The sequence below is a fragment of the Gossypium hirsutum genome, chromosome A06, assembly GCF_007990345.1.
Source record: "Gossypium hirsutum isolate 1008001.06 chromosome A06, Gossypium_hirsutum_v2.1, whole genome shotgun sequence".
NCBI lineage: Eukaryota > Viridiplantae > Streptophyta > Magnoliopsida > Malvales > Malvaceae > Gossypium > Gossypium hirsutum.
The window spans coordinates 16,071,477-16,098,995 of NC_053429.1; the positions used below are offsets into that span (position 1 = coordinate 16,071,477).

The 27,519-nt window shown below is 34.0% G+C and overlaps 1 protein-coding gene across 1 annotated transcript; it reads right to left on the reverse strand.

Annotated features, from left to right (window-relative positions):
• Positions 1-10,288: 10,288 nt before the first annotated feature.
• Positions 10,289-11,269, reverse strand: LOC107963292 (uncharacterized). The gene has a single exon (XM_016899849.2). It carries the CDS (start codon positions 11,267-11,269, stop codon positions 10,289-10,291), a length of 981 nt encoding a protein of 326 aa, XP_016755338.2.
• Between the last annotated feature and the right edge of the window lie 16,250 nt (positions 11,270-27,519).

Sequence of the window (27,519 nt, forward strand, 5' to 3'; positions counted from 1 at the left end):
AATAGCCATTGAAATTCATGCCAATTTCATATCCAAAAACCACCTAAATGATGAAACTCACCTATTAGACTTTGTGCCTAAATCAACATGCATACCACATTATCAAATTCAATCATTTTGTACCCAAAATACCAATTCACAACAAGGTATTCATATAGAAATTATAAACTAAATATCAAAAGCCATTTACACATATATACATAATGAAGTATACCAAAATAAGCCAAATTACATGGCTATACACATAACCAAAACATACATCATTTACAAGCCAAATCAATTGTCTATATACATTACAAACATATAGGCCATATTAACCACAACACCTATACATGCCATATAACCAAGTACAAAAGTTCAAAAGTACCAAAACAATAGTTAGATAGTGTGATGAGATCTCCGATAACTCCTAATCCGAGCAAGCTTTGAAATCACTATAAAACACGGAAAAGTAAACAGAGTAAGTGTAACACCCCTTGCCCGTATCCAATGCTGGAATAGGGTTTGAGGTGCTACCTAACTTAAACTCAATCAATCTTAGGAAATCAGGTCATAAAATCTTGATCAAACTAAAACTTTTTGTTTTATAAGCAATCTGTCCCTTAAATGATGAGGCCCAAAACATATATCAAAGATGGTTCGGGACCAAACCGAGAATTTAAGATAAACTTGGAAAAACTTTATGCCCTAGGCTCTACACGCCCATGTAGCTTGGGCATGCCCTTATCTTTAGCCTGTGTGCAACATTAACTTCAACGCACGGCCATTGCTCACGCTCGTGTGACTTGTCCATGTACGATACTGACTTTAAGACACGGCTATGGCATACTCCTATGTGGCCTGCTTGTGTACAACAATGACTTAAAATTTGAAGTTCAGGGGACGCACGGCCATAACACACACCCGTGGGAGTGAGTCGTGTGTCACACACGGCCTAGACACACGCCCATGTGTCCTGCCCGTATGGACAAAAGAGGTCATTTCCAAGCCACTTTGTCACCCATTTTACTCAACCTACACAAAATCATTTCAATATACTAATTTCACCACAATGAACGCCAACTCATCCATAGAAAGAACATTATATACATTTACCAAAATGAATAACAGCCACTATTCTAGGCTTGATACAAAATAAAAGGCTTTTGACTTTGCCAAAATACATAACTAATTTCTCATTAAATCAAACAATCTAGTCTAGCCCTACACATGCCATTATAACCAAATAAAAGCTTTCACATATACCCAAAACATGATTATATCGATAGTATCACCAACGCTCCAACCGTCTTCCAATCCTCGAGAGTCTACGAGTACTGTAAAACAGAGGTAAATAAAAAGAAGGTTAGCATTTACATGCTTAGTAAGTTCAGATAACGGGAAAGTAAACTTACCGATTATTTAACATGTAACCATAATAAATACTCCATCCAAACAAGTATAGAATAGATTCCCTATCACATTCACTCAACCACTAAGTTAGTCTTATGGCATGACAAGATAATAGTATATCTAGATGAGCTCATCTCATCATTATTCCCAATTTACATCTGATGTTATTCCCATTGAATTTCTCGATTCTCCAATGGATATCTCATTTCCCGTCAATTCGTACAAGTGATCATTTCGAGTATGCACTTCCGCGAACCTCGCATCTTACGACGGAATTGCCAAATCAAGCTAAATTCTCCATAATACAAACTCATTGAGTAAATGTCGGGATTACTAGTCCAGACTAAATCCCCTTACAAAGACATATACTCTAATGAGTTCGGATCTGAATTACCAGTCCAGGCTAAATTCAAATCCTACTTTGGATTACCCGTCCGGGCTGAATCTTTAAGGCACATATATTCTTCGAGAGGCTAGACCACTTTCGGATCACCCGTTCGGGATAGATCCTTTTCACCGTCAATTTATTTTCGAGATGTTCCATCAAATAGCCCTATTCATTCAACCGAGACATTTTTATATGCATTTTATTTGCTTTATCAAATCTCATAAATTATCATGTAATAGGCAATTACCACATTTATACAATCAAGAATATACATTTTAAGTACATTAGAGTCTACTTTGAGTTATTCGAACTTACTTGGTGATCGTTTCGGATTTGGGCTTTGATCACTCTGAAACCTTCCGTTTCCCTCGGTCAACTTTCAGATTTGGTTTATCGAGGTCTAAATCAGCAAAATAACTATATCAATACATCATTTAATTCTTTTGCAATCCCTATCTCATCCTAGGAAAAAATGACCAATTTGCCCCAGAACCTTGCTAAAATTATGATTTTGCCCTCAGGCTCGTAATTCGATTTTCATCGCATTTTCTAATCATTCAAGCCTAGCCCAATAATATTTATGCTTATGGCATCTTACAATTCCATCTATATCATACATTTCTTACCCATTTCACAAACTTTACAAAATGGTTCAATTAGGTGTTTTCATGCTAACACCTTTCATAAAAGTTGTTTGTCTAACAACTAAAACTCATATTCTTCCACCAAAACTCAGCAAAGCTCATGAACCCTTTCATGGCAACTTCCTAGAAGATTTACCATTTTGTAACATAGTCCCCTTAAAAGAAAGCTCATGGAAAGGGATTCTAAAAGTACAAAAATTATCAAGGAAATCACTTACTTGTGTGAGTAATGAGTTGCTGAAATTTAAAGCGTCAAAAACCTTTCTCTTTGTTGAAATTTTTGGTGGAACAATGGAGAAGATGAAGTATGATATCATCTTTTTTTTATTATAATATTTCAAGTCAAATAGGTCCACCAACTCACCTAAACCAAAATTTTTGTCTCCTATATTACTATGGCAGGCTACCATTGTTTTTAAAGGGTTAATTGTCCTTTACAAGCCTCCAAAAAATTAGTCCATGACAAATTAACACTCCTTTTCTATCTAATTTGGACTTTTGCACTTAATGCGATTTAGTCATTTTTCACTATTAGACTTAAAATCGCTAAAATTAATTCATCAAAATTTTCATGTATCTATATAATCATGCTAGTACACCAAAAATATAAATAAAATAATTTTCTTAGCCTCAAATTCGTGGTCTCGAAACCACTGTTCCGACTAGGCCCTATATTAAGATGTTACAATTATTCCCTCATTTAGGGACTTTCGTCCCCGAAAGTCTTACCAGAAAACAAATTCGGGTATTGTCTCCTCATGACTTCTTCAAGCTCCCAAGTGGTTTCTTGCAATCCATGCCTATACCATAACACTTTCACCAAATCTATATCCTTGTTCCTCAACTATTTGACTTCCCGAGCCAAAATCTTGACCGGTTCCTCACCATAGGTCATATCTGGTCTAATCTTGACTTCCGTCGGTGAAATCACGTGAGAGGGGTCTGATCGATATCTATGCAACATGGAGACATGAAATACATTATGGACCTTTTCCAATTCGGGTGGCAATGCTAAACGGTAGGCTAATGGTCCAACTCTTTCAGTGATCTCATAAGGTCCAATAAACCGTGGACTCAATTAGCCTTTCCGGCCAAATCTCAATACTTTTTCCCATAGAGATACCTTTAAGAATACTTTATCCCCAACGTGAAATTTAATTTCTTTTCTTTTCAAATTGACATATGATTTTTGTCTGTCCGATGCCGCTTTCAAGCAGGCACGGATCACCTTAACTTTTTCTTCCGTTTCTTTGATTAAATCTACCCCGTGAATCTGGTTTTCCTTGAGTTCCATCCAATACAATGGAGTTCGACACTTCCGGCCATACAATGCTTCATACTGAGCCATCTTTAAACTTTTCTGAAAGCTGTAGTTGTAGGCGAATTCCACCAATGATAAATATTTTTCCCAACTGCCTTGAAATTCAAGGACGCAACATCATAACATGTCCTCAAGAGTTTGAATCATCCGTTCAGACTGACCGTCCGTCTGAGGATGGAATGCAGTACTAAAATTCAATTTAGTACCCAAAGCTTCTTGTAGCTTCTTCCAAAATCTTGAAGTGAATCTTAGATCTCTATCCGAAATAATTGATAACAGTACTCCATGTAACCTTACGATCTCGAATATGTACAAGTCAGCCAACTTGTCCAGAGAGTAATCGGTTCGCACTGGGATAAAGTGTGCCGACTTTGTTAGCCTGTTAACTATAACCCAAATAGCTTCTTTCTTTTTCGGGGTCAACGATAATCCGGTCACGAAGCCTATGGTAATCCTGTCCCATTTCCATTCGAGAACCAACACAGGCTGTAACAAACTCGAAGGTACTTGGTGTTTAGCCTTGACCTGTTGACATATCAAGCATTTCGATACGAATTCTAAGATGTCTCTTTTCATATCCGACCATCAATACATTTTCTTAGGGTTGTTGTACATTTTTACACTATCTGGGTGGATGGACAAACAACCACCATGTGCCTCACTCAGAATCTTCTGAATTAGCTCATCGTTCTTTGGTACACAAATTCTATCTTTGAACATTATACAACCATGGGTACTAATACGAAGATCTGAATCAATCTCTGACTCACATTGAGTTCTCTTGGCTTGCAGTTTCTCATCATCTTTTTGAGCTTCACGGATTTCATGAAGAAAAGTCGGTCTGGCCCTCAACTCTGCTAGGATCGAACCATTATTAGATATAGTTAACTGAGTGTTCATGGCTCTCAAAGCAAACAGCGACTTCCTACTCAAGGCGTCGGTGACTACATTCGCCTTTCCCGGATGGTAATCAATGATTAGTCCATAATCTTTAATCAGCTCTAACCATCTCCTTTGCCTCAGGTTCAATTCTTTCTGAGTCATTAGATACTTTAGACTCTTGTGGTTGGTGAATATATGACACGTCTCACCATACAAATAGTGCCTCCAAATCTTCAAAGCCAAGACGATTGCAGCAAGCTCTAAATCGTGTGTCAGGTAATTCTTCTTGTGAGGTTTTAGTTGCCTCGAAGCATAGGCGATCACTTTGCCCTCTTGCATAAGTACACAACCCAGTCCATTTAGGGATGCATCACTATAGACCACAAACTCTTTTCCTGACTCGGGTAATACCAAAAACTGGAGCCTCGGTCAACATCATCTTTAATTTTTCAAAACTCTGCTGACATTCCTTGGACCATTTGAACTTAACATCCTTTGGTAGCAATCTTGTTAATGAAGTTGCAATCATGGAAAATCCTTTTACAAAGCATCTATAGTAACCGGCTAAGCCTAAAAAGCTTTTAACCTTGGTTGCATTCTTCGGTGGTTTCCAATCGATGATAGCAGAGATCTTGTTTGGGTCAACCTAGATACCTTCACTCGAAACGATGTGACCCAAAAACCCCACCTCGCGAAGCCAGAACTCACTCTTGAGCGTAAAGTTTCTTATCCCGTAGAGTCTGTAATGCAGTCCTCAAGTGTTCCATATGCTCCAACTCATCCTTGGAATAAATGAGGATATCGTCAATAAACACTACAACGAACTTGTCCAAGTGCGACCGAAACACCCTATTCATTAAATCCATGAATACAGCTGGGGCATTCGTTAGACCAAACGGCATGAATAAGGATTCATAGTGACCGTATCTTGTCCTAAAGGCAGTCTTGGGCACATCCAACTCTTTAACTCGCAATTGGTAGTAACCGGACCTCAAGTTTATTTTGGAAAACACAGTGGCCCCTTTCAACTGATCGAACAAATCATCAATCCTTGGCAATGGGTACTTGTTCTTAATGGTCACTTTGTTGAGTTGTCTGTAATCTATGCATAACCTCATCGATTCATCCTTCTTTCTAACAAACAAAATAGGAGCACCCCAAGGCGAAAAACTCAGCCTTGTAAAGCCTTTGTCAGTCAATTCTTGCAACTGTACCTTTAACTCTTTCAATTCAGTCGGTGTCATTCTATAAGGGGCAATATAAATAGGCACTATTCCGGGTGCTAGCTCAATACCAAACTCTACCTCTCTAATAGGGGGTAACTGTAATACCCCGAAAATTTTTACAGTAAAATATTATCCGTGATATAGTAAAATAAGGAAATAAAGTGACAAAAAGGGAATTTTTGAGTGATGTCAATATTGAGAAGTATATTATGATATATTAATTCAAGAAAGGACTAAATTGCAAAGATGAGAAAAGTCTTGTTGCACAAGAGTAAATACTTAAAATTTAAGGGGTTGAAGTGTAAATATAAAAAAGTTGAAGGACTAATGGTGCAAACATTTTAAGGGTGGAATGATCTAGAAACCAAGAAAAATTGATGAATTAGGACCAAATTGAATAGGTAAAAAAATTATGAGGGACTAAATCGCAATTTTACCAAATTAAGTGATGACTCAATGATGGAATTCTAAAAGATCATGAAGGGAAAAATGGTCAATTAGTAAGAGAGAGAATTCTAGAATGTAATGATTATGTTGATGATATTTTAAATTAATTAATTAGATAAATATTATTTTATTAATATTTTATGAGATGTTTATTATTATATTATTATTATTTATTTAGTATAAAAGGAAGGAAAGATGAAGAATTATCAACACATTTCCTTTCCCATGCAAACTAACATAAGATAAGAAGAAGAAAAGAAGTTTGCTTTCTTTACAATTTAGTCCTTCCACCAAAAATTCATTATTTTCACCTAAAAATTGAAAGAATTTCCATAGCCATCAAGAGAGAAAGATAGTAAGGAGATGATGGGGAGCAAGAATATCAAGTTGGATTCAAGAAATCGAAGCTGGAGGAGAGAGAAAAATCAAGTTAAAGATTGAAGTCAATAAGAAAAGGTAAGTACATCAAGATTTCAATATATTTTTAAGTTTGTTATTATTGATAAAGCATGGAAATAATGTTATAGTAGAGTTTTCTTACAAAAGGTCCTATGTTCTTGATATGTTAGTGAAGAAAAAATAAGAGAAAGTGATGAGAAATGGTGTAGAAAAAGAAAATAAGGATGTTATAACCTGGTAATTAATATATTGTACTAAAACAGTTTTGGACAGCAGCAGTAGTCTAACTTTGAAAAATCATCAAAAATTGTAGAAATCTAATTATAGGATGAATAAAATATGAAATTAAATATTATTAAGTCTGGTTTCTTATAGAATAAATTATGTAAGCAATGGAATTTTAAATCATGAGATACGATGAATTTTGTGAGACAAGGTCAGAATGATTTCGGGTTCCCCTATTCTGAATTTGTAAAATCATAAAAAAATTGGATAAAAATAATTAGGGGCTTAAATTTAAATGTTTAGAATCCTGAATGAGTCTATTTTCAATAGAAACAAATATGAACATCATTCAAATTCCGTATAAGGAGATAATTAGTTTTTAGTGAAGAAGGGTCACAACTGTCAGATAGTAGAATAGCGGTAACTTTAAAAAATAAACTGTACTTATTGACTAAACTAAAAATTCTGAAAATTTTATGGTAATAAGATATATGATTATAGTTTCAGGTAAAATTAGCTAATCTTAATTTGGAGTTCTATAGCTCCAGATATAAATAATTTAGTGACTATGACACAGATGGACAGCTTGAATATTCATAAAAGTAAATAATAAAGATTATAGATAATGTTACTTACAAGTGTGCTACATACATCAAGGGTGTGGAATGGAGAGGAGAAGGAGGAAGACATATATGAATATTCATTAAGCATGCCTAATTTGCATATTTTAGGCTTAGGGACTAAATTGAATAAAAGTAAAACTTTATGGGTAATTTTGTAAAAATGTCAACAATGACCAAATTGCATGAAATGGATTATTTTATTATTTAAATTACAAAATTGAATGAAATTATTAATTTAGTTCAAGATCGGGGGAAAACATGTTTTAGGGATTAAATTGAAAAATGTTGAAATTATGGAAAATTCTAATATTTTATAGAATTCATGGGCTGTTATCAATATATATAAGAATAATAGCTAGAAATAAGGATTAAATTGCAAGAATTTTATTTTCCTGACCCTAAGGACGAAATCGTCATTAATTAAAAGTTTAGGGGCAAAATGGTAATTTTTTCTACAGCATTAATTAAATGCATTAGAAGATGAAATGAATGAAAATGATGATCAAATTTATTTATAAAGATCCGGACGACTAAAATATGAGACTTGATCGTGGAAAAGAAAAGATATCGGATTAATGAAATTATAAACACAAATAAGCAATGAGGTAAGTTCATGTAACTTGAATTATATTCTTAAATGCTTGAGATTGTATGTTATTTATGTGAATATGATTTGAATGCTCATTGTATGAAAATTTATGAAACATTGATATATTTGATAAAATGGGAAGAAATCCCGGTTGAATGAAAGGAAAATTCGATGGATCTCTGAAAAGGAATTGACGGTAAAAAGGATCTAGCCCGGACGGGTGATCCTATTCTGATATAGCCTTCCCGAAGAATACGTGTAAAATGGATTTAGCCCGGACGAGTAATCCGAATTAGGGTTTGAATTTAGCCTGGACTGGTAATTCAGATCCAAGCTCGTTAGAGTAATTGTCGTTGTAGGGGATTTAGCCTGGACTGGTAATCCCGACAATACTCTATGAGTTTATATTACAGGGGATTTAGCCTGGACTGGTAATCCCACTGTAAGGATGAGGTCGCGAGAGTGTGCTCTCTGATATGAAATGTGTAAGACCATGGTTGAAAGATACCATGGCAGCCTGATATGAAATGTGTAAGACCATGTTGAAAGATACCATGGCAACCTGATATGAAATGTGTAAGACCATGGTTGAAAGATACCATGGCAGCCTGATATGAAATGTGTAAGACCATGGTTGAAGGATACCATGGCAGCCTGATATGAAATGTGTAAGACCATGGGTAAAAGATACCATGGCAACCTGATATGAAATGTGTAAGACCATGGTTGAAAGATACCATGGCAACGTGATATGAAATGAACAAGACCATGGTTGAAAGATACCATGGCAACATGACAGAAAATGAGTAAGACCATAGTTGAAAGACACTATGGCATCATGTCAAAGATAAATAAGACCGTGGATGGGAGACGCTCTAACATCTGTTGAACAATTGATATCCAGGTAATATGTATCAGATGACGAATGGTTATATGAAATAATTATGAAGATAGATAAATGAAATAAGTATAACTATGGAATATAATTTATGTTAAGTTTGATATAAGCTATTACCGGAATAAATATACATAAAATATATGGAAATGATGGAGCATGAAATATTGATATAATGAAATGAATGATATATGCTTATGAAGAAACGGTAAGAGCATGATATGTTTCATGACATGTACATATATGATTATCTTTGATATGCTGATACAAGGAAATTATGTAAGTTGAGACTATTATTAAACTCAAGTGTGATATGTCGAGAAAATAGATATATCAATGTTGAATTTATATGAGATATGTGCAAGTATAATAACAATGTTGCTGTTTGATGCTTATACAAGTGTCAAACTATTGATTGAATGGTAATATATTTATTTATATGATGCATTGAATCAGTAAGTATTTAAATTTTTTTTAGTGATCTGTAAATGGTAGTAATGTTCTGAAACCCTGTTCTGGCAGCGGATACGGGTTAGGGGTGTTACAGTAACCCAGGTAACTCTTTGGGAAACACATCCGGATATTCTCGTACCACCGGTACTGACTCCATCTTCAATTCAGATTCTTTGGTATTCAAAACAATGGCTAAGTAGGCTTCATACCCTTTCCTCAAATACCTTTGGGCCGTCATCAAGGAAATCATAACCAGTGATGAGTCCGACTCACTTGAGTCAACTCAGAGAGTCTCACCATTAGGACACGTCAATTCAACATACTTGCTACCACAATTTACAACCACGTCATGAATGGTCAACTAGTCCATGCCAAGAATTACGTCGAACTCATCAAAAGGCAAGAGCATAAGGTGGGCCAGAAACCAATGGCCTTGAATCGTCAAGGGACAATTCTTACAAACTTTATCTACCAAGATAGACTTGCCTAGAGGGTTCGACACTCTAATTACAAATTTAGTGAGTTCTATAAACTAGTTCATACTAGACGCCAATTTTATATAGATGTATGAATGGGTCGACCCCGGATCGATCAAAGTAATAACACGAGTATTATAAAGAGAAAATATACCCGCTATGACATCAGGAGCAGAGGCCTCCTCTCAAGCACGGATCGCATAGGTTCTTGCTAGAGCTCAGGCCTCTGATTTTGCAGTGGAGTTTTTGGCAACTGTTCGACTATCACTAGCACTTTCGGGAGGTCTAGGAGGTCTACTCCGAGAATTAAGAGCAATTGATTTCGGAGCTAGCTCAACTTCTCTATTCGATCTTTCCGGGCAATCTCTAAGGAAGTGGTCGAGAGAACAACATCTATAACATCCCCACTCTTCATTCGGCATTCCCCGAAGTGGAATTTGTCGCAACTCATGCACTTCGGTCTTTGATCATCAATGCTTCCCATATTTGTGGCCGAAAGATAAGAAGACTTTGGGTTATGGCGCTTGGAACTCTTTGCATTGCCCGAGTATCCCACTGATGAAGTGGAGCGGTCTTGGCGACTCCTTGATTTCTTTATAGGAAAAGAATGCGCCTTCGTACTAGTCCTCTTACTTGATACTCGAGCCTCTCTCTTGGCTTGCTTCCTTTCATTATTAACCCCTTCGGCCTTCTTAGCCCGATCAGCTAAGGTAGCGAATTCTAGTATCTCAAGAATTCCAATCAACAACTTAATTTCTTCATTCAAACCCTCATCGAAACGTTTACACATTTCAACTTCTGTTAGGGCCCATTCATTCGCATACTGGCTTAGCCTCACAAATTGTCTTTCGTATTCAGACATAGTTCTATCTCTTTGTTTGAGTTCTAGGAACTCTTTTTGTTTCTGATCTAAAAACCTTTGACTGATAAACTTTTTTTTAAACTCGGCTTGGAAAAATTCCCATGTAATGGTCTCTCTTTGTGTTACCGAGGATATGGTCTTCCACCAATTATATACAGTATCCTTCAGAAGAGATACCACACATTTCAAACTTTCTTCTGGAGTACACAACAAATCATCGAGCACTCTCATAATATTTTCAAGCCAAAATTTCGCACGTTCTAAGTCATCATCTAGGGTGGCTCTGAACTCTTCGACTCCATATTTCCTGAGTTTGTCTACCGGAGCCTTTCCCAATCTCACAGGTTCCACGGCCCGTGGTGCTTCCTCAGCTTGGGTGGCTGGTGGAGGAGGTCGGGGTATCTCAGGACGATTTCTCATATATTCCCTGAACCACTCGTCTATCATCTTGAAGAAGGAAACTTTCGCCTCTTTCCGGCCCCGAGACTAGGCCTTCTACTACTAGAATTATCCCTCTGTAAAGAAGCTGGAGCATAGCTCTCGGCTCCCTCAGACTCATCTCGAGCTTGATCGGAAGACATTTTCTATATTCAAATTCGATTAAAAAGGTTAGGATATGTCACATTATCATCACTTGTATAATGACATGTATAACTAGATTCAATACATGCTACGTTAGTTTGAGAACCGACTAAATCATAGCTCTGATACCAATAAATGTAACACCCCTCGCCCGTATCCAATACCAGAATAGGGTTTGAGGTGCTACCTAGCTTAAACTCAATCAATCTTAGGAAATCAAATCATAAAATCTTGATCAAATGAAAACTTTTTGTTTTATAAGCAATTTGTCCTTTAAATGACTTACGAGGCCCAAAACATACATTCAAGATGGTTCGGGACCAAACTGAGAATTTAAGATAAACTTGGAAAAAATTTATGCTCTAGGCTCCACACGCCCGTGTGGCTTGGGCATGCCCATGTCTTTAGCCCGTGTGCAACACTGACTTCAATGCACGGTTATGGTTCACGCCCGTGTGACCTGCCTGTGTACGATACTGAATTTAAGACATGACCATGGCACACTCTCGTGTGGCCTGCCCGTGTACAACAATGACTTAAAATTTTAAGTGCAGGGGACGCATGGCTATAACACACACCCATGGGAGTGAGTCGTGTGTCACACACGGCCTAGACACACGCCCGTGTGTCCTGCCCGTGTGGACAAAAGAGGTCATTTCCAAGCCATTTTGTCACCCATTTTACTCAACCTATACAAAATCATTTCAATATACTAATTTCACCATAATGAACACTAACTCATCCATAGAAAGAACATTATATGCTTTTACCAAAATGAATAACAACCACTATTCTAGGCTTGATACAAAATAAAAGGCTTTTGACTTTGCTAAAATACATAACCAATTTCTTATTAAATCAAACAATCTAGTATAGCCTTACACATGCCATTATAACCAAATAAAAGCTTTCACATATACCCAAAATAGGATTAGATCGATAGTATGACCAACGCTCCAACCGTCTTCCAATCCTCAAGAGTCCACGAGTACTGTAAAACAAAGGAAAATAAAAAAAGGGTAAGCATTAACATGCTTAGTAAGTTCGGATAACAGGAAAGTAAACTTACCAATTATTTAACATGTAACCATAATAAATACTCCATCCAAAAAAGTATAGAATAGATTTCCTATCACATGCACTCAACCACTAAGTTAGTCTCATGGCATGACAAGATAATAATATATCTAGATGAGCTCATCACATCATTGTTCCCAATTTACATCTGATGTTAGTCCCATTGAATTTCTCGGTTCTCTGATGGATATCTCATTTCCCGTCAATTCATACAAGTGATCATTTCGAGTATGCACTCCCGTGAACCTCGCATCTTACGGCGGAATTGCCAAATCAGGCTAAATTCCCCATAATACAAACTCATTGAGTAAATGTCAAGATTACCAGTCCAGGCTAAATCCCCTTACAACGACATATACTCTAATAAGTTTGGATCTGAATTACTAGTCCAGGCTAAATTCAAATCCTACTTCAGATTACCTGTCCGGGCTAAATCCTTAAGGCACACATATGCTTCAGGAGGCTAGACTACTTTAGGATGACCCGTTCGGGCTAGATCCTTTTCACTATTAATTCATTTTTGAGATATTCCATTGAATAACCCTATTCATTCAACCGAGACATTCTTATATGCATTTTATTTGCTTTATCAAATCTCATAAATTATCATGCAATAGGCAATTACCATATTTATACAATCAAGAATATACATTTTAAGTACATTAGAATCTACTTTGAATTATTCGAACTTACCTGGTGATCGTTTCGGATTTGGGCTTTGATCACTCTGGAACCTTCTGTTTCCTTCGATTTCCTTCGGTCAACTTCCAGATTTGGTTTATCGGGGTCTAAATCAACAAAATAACTATATCAATACATCATTTAATTCCTTTGCAATCTCTATCTCATCCTAGGGCAAAACAACCAATTTGCCCCTGAACCTTCCTAAAATTACAATTTTGCCTTCAGGCTCGTAATTAGATTTTCATCGCATTTTTTAATCATTCAAGCCTAGGTTAATAATATGTATGCTTATGGCATCTTACAATTCCATCTATGTCATACATTTCTTACCCATTTCACAAACTTTGCAAAATGGTTCAATTAGGTGTTTTCATGCTAACACCTTTCATAAAAGTTATTTGTCTAACAACTAAAACTCATATTCTTCCACCAAAACTCAGCAAACCTCATGAACCCTTTCATGGAAACTTCCTAGAACACTTACCATTTTGTAACATAGTCCCCTCAAAAGAAAGCTCACGCAAAGGGGATTCCAAAAGTACAAAAATTATCAAGGAAATCACTTACTTGTGTGAGTAATGAGTTGCTAAAATTTAAAGTTTCAAAAACGCTTCTCCTTGCTGAAATTTTTGGTGGAACAATGGAGAAGATGAAGTATGATATCATCTTTTCTTTATTATAATATTTCAAGTCAAATAGGTCCACCTAACTCACCGAAACCAAAATTTTTGTCTCCTATATTACTATGGCAGGCCACCCTTGTTTTTAAAGGGTTAATTGTCCTTTAAAAGCCTCTAAAAAATTAGTCCATGACAAATTAACACTCTTTTTCTATCTAATTTGGACTTTTGCACTTAATGCGATTTAGTCCTTTTTTAAATTAGACTCAAAATCGCTAAAATTAATTCATCAAAATTTTCATGTATCTATATAATCATGCTAGTACACAAAAAATATAAATAAAATAATTTTCGTAGCCTCGGATCCGTGGTCTCGAAACCACTATTCCGACTAGGCCCTATATTAGGATGTTACAGTAAGCTATTAAGCTTAGTAAGTTTGTATAGCAATAAACCCAACTTACCATATGAACACAATTTAGGTAATCAACCATATCATAATATAACTCATATTGATCCACAAACCTATCACAAATTCATTCACAAGGTTAGATATGAAATTCACAAGTCTCATAGACTCAAAGCTTCTATGATTCACATACATACCTGTTATGATACATATCAATCACTTATTCTTTCATACATCAATATGCCCATTGAACCATTTGAAATAATATCGGATACTCTGGAATCTCACACACTAAGTGCCAATACATGGTTAAAACCATCTTAATATCATATCTTATATGTAAATGCTCATCTCAAGCTATCACCAGTTCTGCTCACACAAGTTGATGATCAAGACGTAGCTACACGGTGTTGCTCACACAAGCCGACGAGAATCAGCAACACATGCCGAAAAACTCAGCCACCGGTAGAACGTACGGACTAGCACCCAAAACATAATAACCTCTAATGACATGTCATTTGTATCCTATCTATTCCTAAAGTTCATCTGGGATTTCATACATTGCTGATAACTTGTCGAGAATTTTCGTAGTGTCGTATCATCAAAAATATATCAATTAAGCATTCAAATATGTATAATTTAATACTTATTAAACATACGAACTTACCTTATCACAAAAACGTCAAAACAAGATTGACTAGTCCAATACTTTATCTTTCCCTCGATCTAGATCCGTACGAGGCTTAACTTGATCTAGATAGTCAAATTCAGTCCATTTAGAATTCATTCTATTCAATTCAATCTAAAATACATATTTTTGAAAATTTACACTTTTACCCCTATTATTTTAACTTATTTACGATTTAATCCTCAGCTCATAAAAATGCAAATTCATGCAATTTAATCCACACCCATGCTAGTCGAATTTCACTAATGCGGTTAGTAAGCCCTACATTTCTTTTATTTCACAATTTAACCATGAATATTTTCCTATTTTTCAATTTAATCCCTAATTGACAAAATTCATCAAATTTCCTTTATTAAAGTTGTTCAACTATCATTAAGCATTCATTTTCATCCATCAAACATAAAAAATAATTAACATACATTCATGGTAAAACCATATACTTTTAACAGTTTTGCAAATTAGTACCTGGGCTAGCTAGATTAAGCTACAGCAGTTCCAAAAACATAGAAATGACTAAAAACGGGCTCAAAATCACTTACAATGCAAGAAAATTGCTTAGCTGAAACTTCCTCCTTAGTTTAACAATGGTGGCCGGTTCTCCCTAGGTGATTTGAAGAAGATAATGTTTTAATTTCACCTTTTTCTTTTATTAATTTAACTTATTTTACTTAATTACAAAATTAACATTAATGATTTATTAAAATTTCCATAAAATCATGTCATGGATGTCCACTGTCCATTTAAATGGTCTAATTACCTTATAAGGACCCTTACATTAAGATTCTATAGCTATTTAATACCTTTAGTTAATAGAACACAACTTTTGTACTTTACGCGATTTAGTCATTTTTATTGAATTAAACATGCAAACGATTAAATTTCTTTAACGAAATTTTTATATGTCACTACTAACATGCTATAGACATTAAAATATTAATATAATAAATATTTTGACTTTGAATTTTTGGTCTCAAAACCACTATTTCGATTTGACTAAAAACGAGTAATTACAAATTATGTTCCATCACTATAAATGCCTGGAAAAGGAAAAAGTCTCATTGGCGACCTTTGAAACATGGGACGAGTTGAAGCTAATGATGCAAAAGCATTTCATTCCTTCTCATTACTATAGAGAGGTCAAAGTGAAACATCGACGTCATGTTCAAGTTAACAAGTTAGTTGACGAGTACTTCAAGAAGAGATGGTCAAATGAAAGGAGGAGTACAATTGATCTCTCACCTGTTGTGAAATGTTATTGGTGTAGTTCAAAAGATCATAAGGGTTTCTGACGTCCAATTAAATATCTAAATAGAGAGAATACGATTGAGCTATCACCTTTTGTGCAATGTTATTGGTATAGTTCAAAAGATCATAAGGGTCTTCAATGTCCATTTAAATATCCAACTAGAGAAGAAAGTAAGTATGACTTTGTACCTTTTGTTGACTCTTACTCTAATGGAAAAGAGATTTGTGATGGCAAATTTTGTGAACTAGAAAAAGATGATAATGATAATTTTTTCCTTGAATTTATGGAGTTAGATGAGATAGAAATGTCATGTTCCAATTGAAATGTATTGTGCTGAATGAAATATTCATAATACTTGTGAGGGGATATAGGAAATGAGGAAAAATCATGTAAAAATACTGAGAGAAAATAGACCTTGAGTGATAAAAGTCAACATTATGATCCATTTTTGGTGAGTGAAAATACATATGAGGTAAAATTGGAAAGTTCTCAAGTGAGAAAAGAAAATGAAAAGCAAGAAAATACCCATGTAAAAGTGAAGAATGAATATGTTTTAACTATCCATAACTCATATTTGTTCAGTAGAGTTTCTTTGTTATAGGATTTAAAGAATCCATTGGTAGACTTCCAATTACATTACTCCACCATTGATAGAAGATTTTACTTGTGGAAAAGAGGTAAGTTGAACATTGATAATCCCCCACAAGTGCTACAGGGTAAGAAATGTAAGGAAACATTGTAAATTGATTTAAGAAGGCATACGTTAAATGTTTTTTATAAGTATGCTACTGATTTTGTTTGTAAAATATTTCCTTACAACATGCTTTCTCGTTGGTCAAATTTCATTAAACCTTGATCTAAAAATTCAATTGATTTTCTAGGTTTATCTAGGTATGTTAAGGGTACTTTTGTTGCATCCGATAGGTTTATTAAAGAACCTTATGCATTTGATCTTACAACAAAATTTTCTACCTTAAACTTTAAATATGAATTTTTACATAATAATATTAAACTTTTGGATTTTGATTATTATGTGAAATTATTAACTAATCTTTGGAAATTCTTATGGATGACCATGCATATTCAAAGAAAGTTACAAGTTATTTTTTACTTGAACACTTATGTGCCTAACATTTTTTTGTTTAGTGTTGATGGTTTGTTTTTGAAGGAGCGATACTTGATTAATGACGATTTGGAGGATCAAAATCATGTCTTTGATCTTGGAGACAGTTTTGGTTCACATGAAAGCTTAGGTAAGTATTTGTTTGCCTTCATTGTTATTAATTCTAATCCCTTTTCACTTTCTACAACTAAAGATTCGAGGACGAATCTTCTTGAGGAATGGGGGAATGATACGTGTCTCAAGGCCCAATTTCAGGCTAATGTATGTGATGGGCTTACACTACCTCAAGGTCCAACAACAAGGTCAAAGGTCAAGCAAATCAAATCAAGATTCTACCAAATTCAGTATCTGAGGATGAATTTTTTAGAGAAAACCAAGAATGATACATACACAGAATGGGTGAAATATATTAAAGTTAATTCAACCAACCTGTCAATTTTCAAGTTGAAAATATTAGTCAACTTGAAAAAAAAATTTGGATGGGATCCAAACATTTCTAGATTAAGATATTTTCATAGCGTTTGAATAACTACATCTTAGCTTTGAAATGCACTTTGAATCACTTGATTTCAATTTCAGGACCTCAAGTTATGACCATTTTAGTGAAGACCGCGCGAGCAGAATTTTTGAACGGGATTATTACAAAAATTATGATTTTCGAGCTTTTAATTCGAGTTCAAATAATATTGAGTTCAATTTTTAGGCTTAATTTTTATTATATATGAGTCCAGTATTGTATTTATCAGCTTTTATTATTTTATTATTTTTTATTCCTAATTTTTTATAATTATTAAGTATTTTAAGTTATTTAGGAGTTTTATATCAACAAGAATGTTAGTTTAAAACTACTTCTTATTTAGGTTAATTAGAGTTCTAGTATACTTAAGAGTTTTATTTAGATTTATTTAGCTAGCTTATATAAAGGACTTTACATTATATAAAAAAAATCATTATTATTCAACTTCTCTTTTGAGTTAGTAGATTCTCTTTAAATTTTTATTTTCAAGAAATTGTCTTATTTTTTTTAAGAAAAGTTTTAACAATCTTTTTAGATTGTACGGATCATCTTCAAACTTTTTCTTGCCATTTTTTCTTTCATGGAGGGGAAATTAGAGATTCTTGAAGGGGATTGTGGATTCTTCTTATTTCCAAGGCTACTTAGGACTTCTACACGCCATCTTCTACACGACGATGGGCAAATAAAACTTCACTAATCGACAAACTAATGAAGAGTTTAAGATGGAGAGAATAACCTTAGAAGAGCAAAACTCAAAACTTGAATACAAAGCTCTCTGAAAAACTCTCCCCAAAACTTTCATCAAACCTCACGTAAGAGATATTCTATTCACTCCTAAAATAAGGTTACAAAGACACTTTAAATAGGTAATATTAAAGTTCTAACATAACTAAAATACTCCTAAACTAATCAGAGTTTTACTGGGGAAAATAATCAAAGTTTAACTAAGAGAAGAAACCCGGTTTATGTAGGAACACATTGCCATGTCATGACGTCGTATGTCGCCTTGTCGAGACATCCAATGGCGCATCGTCGAGACATCGACTTTTCTTCGTGGTAACGCCAACTTTGTTTCGTCCACAAATACGAGGCACTCCACAATCTCCACCTTGACTCGTATTTAACATGTCTTCTTTGCCAATGCCCATGTGAGAAGTAAATGATCAAATCTACAGTACTTACACGGGTATGTGGCCAACCCAAGTGACAATCAGTAGCTATGTGCTTTTAATACTTCCTATTATCCCGTAGACACACGACTATATCTCCAGCACGTGTGTGACACACGACTGTGTGGTACAAAGCATACCATTTAATGCCTACTTCATACCAAACTAAATCAATTTCCTATTTGTTGACCTAATGCACAATTAAACCAACTAAAAAACTACATAAATTCAATAGAAAATATACCAACTTACCACGTTCTAAACACATTCAAACATTATACCAATATGCCTCAAATGACACCCCATTTCAAACAACATTTACTTAAGTATATCATGCCAACTAATCAATACATAGACACATTGTAACATTCAATCAACCTTAAAAATAACCAAAACAATGTCTTCAACTATTAACCATCCATTTAATATCTTACCAAATAACACATCCTTTAAAATAGCCCACCATATCAATCATTTTAACCATTCTTGAGTTTCAATCTAAACATTACCATAATACCATAAAAAATACTTGTATACATAGCATACAAGCATTCAAAATCCAAGCACCTAAAAAAACTATCCTCTTTCTTGATTCAAAAACATGAACACTTCAATCAAACATACACATATGTACTTTCAAACAAACATTACCAAGGACTATTTCATCATCTTTCCAAAATCATCATTTAAACACATAAACACTTATTCACAACCAAGTCTATATACATGCCACATAACCTAGTAGAACGATTTGAAAATCTACCAAGACACGTTCCGCAAAATGCCAAATACAGAGAACATAAAATGAAACAAAGTAAGCTTTAAGTAAGCTTAGTAAGTTCATAGTTTAAAATGTACCATAACTTACCTTAGAATAAAAGAAATACATAAATACAATTTACATGATATTTTCAAAACCTGACATTACATTTCAAAAGAGGTAGGCGAGTCCATCATAATACTATATAGAAAAATATTTCAACTTATTATTTCATTCAATTCAGTCCATCTGTTCAAGTCTAAAGAATACATTCAAATCATTCATTTCTTTTACTTAATAAGAATAGCCTGATGAACATTAGCAAAATGGTTCAGATAATCGGGTATTTACACCACACCAAAGAACATCATAATGCCATACAGAGGCTCGTAGTGCAAACCCGTACAAACGCACAACTAACCCTATTGGCATGTCAATTGTATCTTAATCATTTACTAAGTTCAAATGAAAATTTATACAGAATTAAGAACATTACATTTTCGTAACATTTCCATGAATCAAAACATATGTCATAACAGATCATATCCATTCAGAATTCCACATGATTTATAGTTATCACATACATATAACTTTACAATTTAGTCCAAAACTTTTCTATTGTATCATTTAGTGAATAATTCAAAATATATTATACATAGAAACATCTATAATACAAATTATTATCCATTAAAACATACACGTACTATATGAACTTACTTAATATAGTTAGCTAGCGAGTTGAATCGTAGAGATTATCGAATAATTTTTCTTTTTCCCTGATTATTCTCTAATTGATTTAAATCTTAATTTATATGATGATTAATTTCAAATTATCAAATCCAAATACCTTATAATACTCAATTACATGTGTATGACCTTTTAATTTTATTTTACACAATTTCTCTAAAGTCTCACATTTTATTCAAATTAGTTCCTAAAACTAAAACTTTCATATCTTTCACATTTAAGCTCTGTTTTACTATCAAATTTTAATTTCCTCCTTCTATGACTTTATAAAATAAAAAAATTCAGAAATTTCATGTAAAATTTGACATTATTACATTTTAGTCATTAAACTGAAAACTAACAAAAATCACTTCACAAGTTAGTCCTAGATCATTTCTAAGCTTACAAAACTACCATTTAACATAAAAATATTAAAAACCATTAATGGCAATATTCCAAAGCTTTAACATTTTAACAATTTAGTACCCAAGTTAGCTAGATTAAGCTACAACAATCTCAAAAATATAAAATTTATGAAAAACAAGCTTGATTTACATACCATGGAAGGGAGAGAAGCTTGACCCAATTCTTCAAGCTTTGGAAATGGTTGATTATGGTGGAAGAGAAGAAAATGAAGAATGTGACGTCTTTCTCTTTATTTTACTAATGTTTTAAAATATATATTTATTTAATTATTACAAAATTTTAACATATAATTAATTATAAATTAGCACTAACCATCCAATGCGATGGAATATGGCCTAATTGACATTAAACCCCTGAAAAAAATTTCTATTTAATCCTTTTAGCTAATAAAACTCAATAGTGATTAACTTTTGTGATTTTTATGATTTTGTCCTTGTTCCTTAATTAACCAATAATTCGATAAAATTGCCTAACCAAAACTCAATTCACTTATATACTAACTCCGTAAATATTTAATAATAATATTTAAGGGTTTGGATTACGAAAATGAGGTCTTAATATTTCAATTTCTGACACTATTGACTTTAGGGTCAAAACATTTGCACCTTAACTACCAACCATTCTATCAATAGAATTACCAGACCAAAATTTAATATAACACTATAATAGACTAGTAAATATTGATAAATAATATTTACTGACTCGATCATCAAAATATGGGGTTTCAAAACTGTCATTTTCGGTACCATTGAAACATGGGTTGTTACACATATGGAAAGAGCACCCTGAATCCAGAATCCATTTGGACGTAAGTTTAGACATTTCGGTCGTAGACATCAACAACCAATCATCACCATTTACCTCTGCCACACTAGCATCGACTACCTTAGGCTTCTGTTTCTCGTTGCTCTCAACAGCCTTCTTGTTTTTATTTTTTAACCTATAACATTCTGCCTTTATGTAACCCAACTTATTGCAGTAGTTACATGTCTTGTCACGATTCTTCGACTTTGATTTTGACCTAAATTTGTTCTGACCTGAATCCATAGACTGTTGTCTACCTTTAGCAACCAAGATCGAGGCTTGACAACCAAACTTGCTACCTAAACCAAACTCATTATTGAGTATTTCCTTACTCAACAAGTTACCCTTCACATCCCCAAATGAGATTTTATCTCTACCATAAACCAGGGTCTCCTTGAAAGTTTAATACGAATGGGTTAAAGAGCATAATAATAGCATAGCCTAATCTTCATCATCTATGTTAACCTCGACATTCTTTAGGTCATTTAAAGAGTAACAAATTGATTGATGTGACCTCTAAAGTGCTCACATTCGTCTATATAAAACTTGTATAGGCGTTGTTTAAACGCCAATCAATTAGCCAGAAACTTTGTCATGTATAGGGTTTCTAATTTTCTCCATAAGGCTGCTTCCATTCTCTGTAAGCACCTCCTGCAACACATTGTTCATGAAGCATAATTGAATTGTTGACAGAGCCTTCTCATCAAGCTTTTCTCATTCTGACTGGTTTAGATTTTTGGGCTTTTGCCCGGTAATGACCTTCTTCAGACCGTTCTGAACCAGAATTGTCATCATTCGAACTTTTCATAAACTGAAATTTTTTATTTTATTGAACCTCCCGATATCGACTTTCATTGTTGCCATCTCTGAACGTGTCAGTTGCGAAATTCGAACCAAGCTCTAATGCTAGTTTGTTGGGGATCGACCGTATAAGCAATGAACAAGAACGAAAAAGAGAAAAAATGGGGCACACAAATATTTACATGGAAAAATCCTCTAAAAATGATAAAAACCATGGATAAAGAAAACTTCAATAATTGACAAACTAATGAAAAGTACAAGATGGAGAAATAACCTTAAAAGAGCAAAACCTAAAACTCGATTACAAAGTTCTCTAAAAAAATCTCCCCAAAATTTTTTATCAAATCTCAGAGAAGAAATATTCTATTAAGTCCTAAAACATGGTTACAAAGACCTTTAAATAGGTTAATATTAAAGTCTTAATATGAATAAAATATTCCTAGATTAATCAGAGTTCGACTGGGGTAATAATCAGAGTATAACTAGAAGAAGAAACTCGATTTATGTGGGAACACGTTGCCACATTGTGACATCGTGTGTCCTCTCGTTGGGATGTATAATATTGCATCGTCAATTTCTTCTCATCGAGATGTTGAGTAACACGTCATCGGGATGTTATCTCTTCCTTGAGATGACGCCACTCTGTTTCGTTTAAAAATACGATGCACACTTCACAATATGCATAGGGGCAATCATTTAAAAATAATACTTGAAAAAGTGTTCCATTCACCTCACATATTGTTAGCACCATCATATCCTTGACCTCGGATATTTTGAATATCAAGACAATGCCAAAAAGGACAACATATATTTCCTCTTTCAAAGTTATTGATGTAGTATCTTGGATATGTACAAGATCAAAGAAATGTTCTTTTATAAATCCTTTCTTATCAACATATCTCAAAAGAATAGCCATTTTCTCCCTTTTAAATTCATCACACGCCTTATCAACAATGATACAAAATTTAGAATCTCCAATATCTTCCCGAATCTTAGGATGCACTTTATTTGTAACAATATGTAAAATCTCTTTTTGGATCATATGAGAAGTATATTTAGCATTTTTTGGAGCATTTTCTAAAACAAATTTAGTAACATTATCATTATAGGAAGTTAACAATGTAATCAATTCAAGAAAATTACCTCGATTTCTTGAATTAAAGGTTTCATCATGACCTCTAAAAGCATATCCTTGCAAAGTTAACCATCAAACAACATCAATTGAAGTCTTGACTCGTAAGTAGTTACCTTCTTTTTAATTTAAACTTTGTGCATTGATAACTTTTTCAATGTGTCAAGATTGATTTAACAAATCTTGACAACTCTTCTCAGCATTATTATGTGGAGAGTATGGATCTTGACCAAAATGATTCAAGAAAGCACATATTTCTCCATTGTTAACCTTTTTCCAATTATTAAAACTTTAATAGTGAATACATTTTTTCCATGATGAACAATATGTTTTGAGTCTTTAGTAAGGAATACGCCAACCAAGGAAATTTGCAAAACCAAAAAGACTAAAATCTTCAGGGATGCTTGTCACCAGAAAGTGGGTACTCAAACAAACGTATTTGATATCACCCCATTTCTAAATATGCTTGAATGACTTCACCTCGTTGATTAACAATATATTCTCATATTTGAGAATGTAATCTCATGTCTCGCTCTAGATTATTAATATCAAAAAAAAGATTCGAATGATCTTCGCTTTCAAGTCTTGGACATATAGAAGTATTATAACATCTCATATCCAGCCTAGACGTTAAAACCAAGTCTAGATGTTACATCAAAACATTTAAGGGAAAACCAACCTTTAAGTAATTTAAAATTCATCATATAAAAAACAATTAACCAATTAAACCAACACAGAATTTTGAGTTATAAACAATGGTTTGAAATAAACATACGTTAGTTCAAACTTAAACAAGCAGTAAGATAACTATAAAAGAGAGAGACGACTGAGCTCCTGGCACGCCAAGCCTTCTAAGTCTACGGATTACCTAAAATTCAGTCAACAATGGAATGAGTTTATAACTCAATGTATGTAACAGGTATAAAGGTAAATCAACAATATAAATATAATAGTAATTTTCCCAAAAGAAGATACAAAATCAGAAATAGATGATACTCGATATAATCACAGTTCAGATGAAATGCGTAATAGATCAGGCACAAATATAGAACAGAATCAGATGCAATTTCCTACCCCCATCCGCTACACACCATCTCCGACCATCCCAACACACCGTATAGGGTATCAAGTATCCATTCAGCCTTACATACCAGTTAGTGTCGATATGACACATTTTAGAATAATTACATACCATCTGTCAGAATAGTACATGATAAATCACCAGAATCAGATGCAGATTTGTGGCTTAGCCACTCAATTCGGCAGATCATTAAACTGTCAATACTTGCTTCTTTATATCATTCCCACTCAATGCAGATACAGTTTATAGATATCTAATACCAATGATGCACATATAATTATTCACATATAAGTCACAGTCAGACAATACAAATCATTATTATTTAACAGTTATCGCAGTAATTATACGTACAGATAATCGATTATTCAACCTTAGAATACTACATATCAAATTATATAGTATAATTTAGAGCATACTCTTACGGAAGGCCTAATTCGATTTGAACAATGCTTACGACCCTAGGAAAATTTTAGTATTTAGGCTTATAAGCCCGTGTGGATTCACACAGCCTGAGTGTCTTGCCCGTGTGGTCTATATAACCTAACACACGGCCGTGTGGCTTAAAACAGTGAGTTATACAGTCTAGCACATCGCCTGGATGCACGCCCGTGTCCTTAACCCGTAGGACCAAAAATACAAACAGCGAGTTACATGGCCTGAACATACGCCGTGACCTAGCTCGTATGCCTCCAATTCAAAAGTAATGAGTTATACAGCCTGCCACACAGCCTTACACACGGTCGTGTGGCTCACACGGCCTACCACACAGCCTACCACACAACCGTGTGGCGTTGGGAGCCATGTATTCCGACGCTCAAAACTTACAGAATCTCGGGTTTTCATTACACACTTGGTATGGTTTTGGCAGAGAAGTAGCAAAGAAGACCCTGAGACCTAAATCAACCAACAATTGTCCAATTATATGATTTAATCGAATTACAAGGCTAAATAAACCATCAACAGAAACATGTTGAAAACTTTGAAGCAAACCCAACTTAAAACTATACACTCACCCTCGTACGAATAGTAATATGTGAATTAACGCGATGAAGGGACAATGTCATCACGATCCTCACCTAAAAGAAACCAATCAAAGCTTAAACCAAATAATTCAAGCAACTAAGAAAATTTACTTCGACAAAATGAATAAACAAATACCAATTAACATTCTCATCATCTTACACAATTACCCTAATAAGCAAAGACAATAGAACATAGAGTTTTCCTGACATAACTACAGCAAGATATGGTAACACACAAGGAACGAAAGAAAAGAAGAAAAAGAAAAGAAAAGAAAATGAGAGAAAAAAATAAGAAAAAGAAATAAGGGAAGAAGAAGGAGAAATGAAACATCATAGAAATTTTGATTAACTTTCAAAATAAAAAACTAACTACCCTAACAGATTAATAACAAAAATATTTCCTTATTGCTTGTACATGGATTCAAACATAAGACCCGAAAATAGATAGAAACTTAACCATCGAACCAACAAAATCATTCTTTACACAGTTTAACATAGAAATAGTTTTAAGTCGAGAGTTCAAAGGTAAGGGATAAGTCAAAATAAACAGAGAAATTTCAAAATGAAATACTCAAACCCCCAATCTCAAACACATAAACAGTATACTTAACCACAGATACAAAAACTTAATTATTGATAAAATTTACCAAACAAATGTTCAAATTTTTGTGGTGATACAAGTATTAACTTCGATAATTGGAGAATCTTCATTGATCACTAGTTGACTAGCATCACAAGTATCACTACTTTTCCTCTTTTAAAAAGTATCAATTGTCTTTACCTTTTCTTTTTTTGCAATTGATCTAAAATTTAATTTTATAAAATTCTTTTGCAAGTAAAGCATGAATACAACATAATATAATACAATCCTACCAATACAACATAATAGCATACAGTGACCATAATTTTTGCCAATAATGACAAAATTTTCTTAAAAAATGTTGGCATGAATGCAAAAAATTAATTCATCTAACATTAACGCATACTGGAAATGGCTTATCTAATTTGATTAGGGATGGAATCTCCATAACTTGCAAGTGGGGCAGCTACAAGGAGAAGAGGTGAGGAAAGTAGTGTGAGTGCCAAGAGTGAGGACGACTATTTTCATATTCCAATTTTTACTTCTCAAATTTGACTTCTTCAATAAGATTTTCCCTTTGTTTTTATCAAGAACAATTTTTTAAATATTATTTTTAATACTACAAAATATTAGAAGGGTCTACTTTTATATTTGGGAGGGTCATAATACGTATATAAAAGGGGAAATTGAAAAATCTTAGACCTTGGGGGGTCATGACCCCTGGGTCTCTTAATGGCTCGACCACTGTCTTTAATGTTTCTTCAATAGCGAGGCATTCAAGTGTTACGGCAAACACGAACCGAATGTGCTACTTGTCAACAATTTAAGCATGATAATGCTCCTTTTACTTTGAGACTTTTGCGACCCTTGCCCATACCAGATAATGAATGGACTGATATATCCATGGATTTCATGGAAGGGTTTACCTAAATCAGGAACAAAGGATGTGATTACGGTCATTGTTGATAGACTAAGCAAGTATATATGCCCATTTGAGATTGTTTATGAGCAAGCAGCTCTGCTCCGGTAATTCCAAGGTTGCTACAAAGGTCGAAAGGTAGCCATTGATCTCTTAAAGTTCCATCTTATTCAAGCCATAGATGAGATGAAAGCTCAGGCCGATAAGAGAAGAAGTTGTTTAATGTTTGCCTGGTTCATTCTTGGTTGTTTTTCCTCCAATGTTTCCTGCTTTGATAAGCTGCAAGGTTTTGTGTTAGTATAGATCTTATTAATTAAAAAAGATGAAGATT

Excerpts from the sequence above, each read along its gene's own strand:
- LOC107963292 (XM_016899849.2), bottom strand. The coding sequence starts at position 11,269 with ATGATAGACGAGTGGTTCAGGGAATATATGAGAAATCGTCCTGAGATA.